This window comes from Ceratina calcarata, unplaced genomic scaffold (assembly GCF_001652005.2).
Source record: "Ceratina calcarata isolate Rehan_Ccalc_2016 unplaced genomic scaffold, ASM165200v1 scaffold570.2, whole genome shotgun sequence".
Classification (NCBI taxonomy): Eukaryota; Metazoa; Arthropoda; class Insecta; order Hymenoptera; family Apidae; genus Ceratina; species Ceratina calcarata.
The window spans coordinates 28,040-32,768 of NW_017176906.1; the positions used below are offsets into that span (position 1 = coordinate 28,040).

The 4,729-nt window shown below is 38.4% G+C and overlaps 1 protein-coding gene across 1 annotated transcript in view; it reads left to right on the forward strand.

The window, feature by feature from the left end:
• The window catches only part of LOC108629533 (parathyroid hormone/parathyroid hormone-related peptide receptor), a 34,328-nt gene that overhangs the window by 27,684 nt on the left and 1,915 nt on the right, over positions 1-4,729 (forward strand). The window contains 4 exon segments of the mRNA XM_026817371.1: positions 263-455; positions 632-776; positions 1,134-1,398; positions 1,867-2,030. Coding sequence (XP_026673172.1) covers positions 263-455; positions 632-776; positions 1,134-1,398; positions 1,867-2,030 — 767 coding nt within the window.

The following is a 4,729-nucleotide window of genomic DNA, read 5'->3' on the forward strand; positions in this document are numbered from 1 at the left end:
CCCTTAAGGAGGCCTACAAGAAAATTCAAAAAAATGACCTAAATTTTAGGCGGCCATACTAATAAGGCCCCTTAAGTGGGCCCCGTATTCATTTTAATTCCGTCCCTCGTGAATCTTCAATCCACCCCTCAATTCATCAATTCAATTTCATTTTTTAATCAATATTCCGTACAGTTCACTTCAATTAATACTTCACAATTTATTTGATGAAACATCTGGAGAATGGTTACCCATTTAACTAGGAAAAAACCGAACACAGCAAATCCATCGAACGTTTGCTCTTCGAAAATAAATATTGGAAAACTCCTGTACCATTCTTCAATGCATACACGTTTTTCATTGGCACGTATGTATGCGTTTTATTCACAGATCAGCTTCGTGTTGTTCGTAAACATAGTGAGGGTGCTCTTGCTGAAGCTGAAGTCAACAGTTTCCGAGGAGACCCAGAGATACAAGTAAGTTTCCCCAGTGATCTCGCACAAAGGTCGCATGTAACTAAGACAGTTTATCCAGTCCAATTTCCTAAGACGGTTCTTAGAAACCGTAGTATTCAGGCGCGTTTCCAACTTTGAATCCCCTTTGATATGGAGTTGCTTTGTACGCGTCAAAAACTTGTGGTATCACTTTGTAGGAGGTGGGCGAAGAGCACTTTGGTCTTGGTTCCGCTGTTCGGGGTGCACTACGCTCTGCTCTTGAGCATCTCCTATAGTATTGGTATAAACGAGAACGTCGAAGTCGTCTGGCTCTTTGGCGATCAACTATTCGCTTCGTTTCAGGTACATCTACGATTGCATCTCTTCTATCGATTCTATCTTCTCACCTTTTGTCGATATTTCGATGTTTGTATTGTACCAGGGTTGTAGATAAGTGATTATGTGTTGAATTAAATTCAATATTGGATTCACGATCAATCTTTCACTCCATTATTTCTCATGTCTATCCAAATATTGAACTTAATTAAGATGTGGAATTTAATATATGATATAGTGATTCATAGAATACCTCAAACACTGCTTATTACAATATTTCATTTAATAATCGATATAATGTCTCATTCAACGACTGACATATTTAATAATAATTGTTGCAATATAATTAATGGATATGGGCGATGATTGGGAATCTCTTATCAGGGTTTCTTCGTGGCGGTATTGTACTGTTTCCTAAACGGAGAGGTCCGCTCGGAAGTGTCGAAGGTGATCAGGAGCCAGAAACTGCCACGGTTCCGCATCAGGTGGAACTCTAAACAGACGAACCTCAGTAGTACTTGCAGCTGCAACGCGGCGAAGCTCGACCGTCGGGACTCGAAGCGGCCAAGATGGTGGAAGAATCCCTGGCCACACTTCGTTCACGATAGGGCTGCTCGACGATCTACTCACTCGATGGCGAGTACACAAGGTGTCCTCTCTATCCTATCGAACAGTCCACCGCTCTCTTCATTTCACTTCATCCTCCGTCTCTGTCTTCATATATGTATGAACGTCGTCATAGNATACAAATGTAATCAATTTTCCTCTCGATCAATTCATTCTAAACTTCGGGACGGAGATGTTCGACCTCATCTCGGAAGTAGGAAAGAGTTCCTCCCTCTCATCCATTGGCTCTCATTCCTTGCATTTGTACTTGTCAGAATGGTAAATCACGGTCTCCCAGTTCCGGAACGGTTTTTAGTCACTGCCTTCGCAGCCAATCCGTGAGAGTGTAAATTGAAATCTGATTGAAAACGAATGATATATCCCCTTGCTGTATTCAACGTCGATCCACCGATGCTTTCGTTCTTTTACCTCCATTTTTCACCGCTTCTCTTCTTTTCGTTTTTCTTTTTTTTTTCGTAGCCGACGTTACACTTAACAGTGTTGTTTGTAGATATAGGTACGAGAGGAGGCAGTCTAGCGAGCAGCAAAGGCTATGTGGAAATTGCAGGGAACGTGCAGAGTGCACATCCGGGAAATCAAAGTCAACAGGCGAATCACACGTCACCCCTCTACAGCAAATATACGGATCAATCGCTACTTTCCTTCTGTTCGAACGTGAGTAACTCACTGGCTATGCCTTTTCAACTAACGCCCTCTCGTTCACGAGTCATCGCACAAAGCAATTTCGCAGGCACCTGTCGGGTACATTTTTATAGGACTTCGTAGTCAAACAACAATGGACTTTATATATAAAGAGTTTTATTCCACGTGAAATGTACGAGTTGACTTTTCACCTTATAGACTCTAGAAGTAGAGAGCTATTTCACCGCCATAGCTTTTCACCCTCACTCCTGACTCAGCTGTTTCTTCATTGATAAAGAGTTAGATACGTGACACACAGTATATCACTGAATTTTTGCACAATTTTTCATCGACTTCAAATTGGACAATCATAGTGTTAATTAAATTCAGTTGAGAATTGATAGTCATTATTTATGAATTTTTTCCTACTTCAATTTGCAATATAAAAATTTGAAAAAAATCTCATGTGTACTACTCGTACAGGAGTACATTCCTGAATTTTTCTAGAATTTTTCATCAACTGCAACGTGCGAAATAAAATTGTTAATTAAATATACTTGAGAGTCAGGGTGGAAATTGATTTTCATTATTTACGAATTTTTTCCTACTTCAATTTGCAATATAAAAATTTGAAAAAAATCTCATGTGTACTACTCGTACAGGAGTACATNTAAATATTGTAATAAGTCATCTTTTAATATTCTATATATTTATTAACATTCTTTACAATCACTGTCGATACAATTTTTCTATAAGCCCATCAAATCCGTTGTCTAATTATAATACATTGTTACGAGTAGCTATGAAAAAACTGCTCGATTAACAAATCTATTTATTCTCATTCATATCGGACAGATTGATCACCTAATAAAAACCTTGAAACATCATTTTAGATCAGGATTATAGTAAAGTATTATTAAAGCTTGATTTTTGAAAATTAGATAAACATCTGTAATAAATTAATTTTATTTATTATGACAATATAAAGAAATTTTTGTACTTACCAAAAATTGAACAACTGATTTTGTTTACAATTTCGTAAAATTAAAACGTAACACTTACAGCCATATTCAATCGTTTTTCATAAAAGACGAGAATGTGGCTATGAACGTTTCATGTATGAAAGAGAGTTAGGATAGCCAATTGTGTTATGTCATGAAAGAGAGTCAAGATAGCCAACGCGATACGGCCCTGAGCAGGAGAATAGGTAGGGATGCGTTAAGTAGTATAAGCGTATTATAGTCCGCCGAGTAACAGTGACTACTGCGCGAGGTGGTGAGAGCCTATTAGAATAGGGGGAAATGAATTGGTCATGCGTGAAGTGTACGAAATGACTTGCCTGGTTCATCTCTCTCAGAACAACCCTGTATTCCTCAAATACAATGCAAAATTCATTTTCGTTAAAGAATTTAAATACATATGTAAGAATAGTCACTTCCATTAATAGTCGAATATATTTTCAAACGAAATAATTTTTTATAAACTGAAACAACAAAAAATTGCAGGAACTTTTGGTTGATTCTGATACAAATAGAAGTCTCTACACACAGATAAACCGCAGAAATTTATCTGACTGGATTTTAGCTATTCATACATTCAAAAACCATTTAGTTCTGGATTTAATTAATCTTTAATAGATAACAGTATACGATAGGATCGATCAACGTTGCGTTTTCCATTAATCATTACCTTCTGGCCTCGTGTATTAGACTCAAACCACATTAGATACACATTCACAGTTTACTCAATTTAGTCTAGCGTACATCACACACACAAATGCGATTCTATATATCTAACGATTAGTGTGTTTCGAGTCTAATCCACGGGCTTCCGTACGTGAGATCGATTGACAGAAATTCCAATGGATTCGTAATTAATCTGGATCATCGACGTAACGCATTGCGTTCGAATTACTCCTCGCTTGCCGTAATTAGATGTTAAGGTATTTATTACTGTAAAAGAGAAATGTTATTTTGTATTCACGCGTGACTGCGAGCGAATGATTTCCAGGGGCGGATTAAAGTGGGGCTACAGTCCCAGGCCCCAACATCCAAGAAGCTCCGCGAGCTCGAATAAAAAAATATTTACACAGATTATATCTACGATAATAAATTGAAAAAGNAGGAATTTTGAATTTTCTAAACTCTCTACAATTTCTCTACAAATACATAAAATCAATGTGTCTAACTAATTATTGATTTAATTTTAATAGAAAATCTGTTTACCATCCTATAACGTCCATACGGTTTTCGCAGCTCTGCGTGAGCTCGTCGAACGCCTCGCCTTTGGGGCATTTCTGCAATCGCGGCTGCCCGTTGAAACAAACGAAGTAGTTCTGGCAGTTGTTTTTGTCACGGTGAATCCGAATCTCGCCCTTCCTTCCGGTTGGGTCTTCTGGACAATGAAACCCCAAAAAAACTAGAACAGAATAAGCGACAGAGTCAATTTCACAATTTCTACCTATTACCTGTTTCCTCTTTCGTTTAATACATAATACGTAGTGAATAGAGATACTGATGTGCGCAGAAATAAGAACTTTTACTATGTAATAATTAAACGCGGCTTTGCGGATGGCGGACGTAGCTGTCTTACTCTCGGGGTTGCAGTCAGGAACTTGGTCCGGCCAGTCGCATCGGTAAGTCTGGTTGTTGAAGGCCAATCCTTCTGGACAGTGGAAGATGTGAGCGTATCCTGCGACGCAGTTCACGAACGTGCCACAGTTCTTCCCTTCC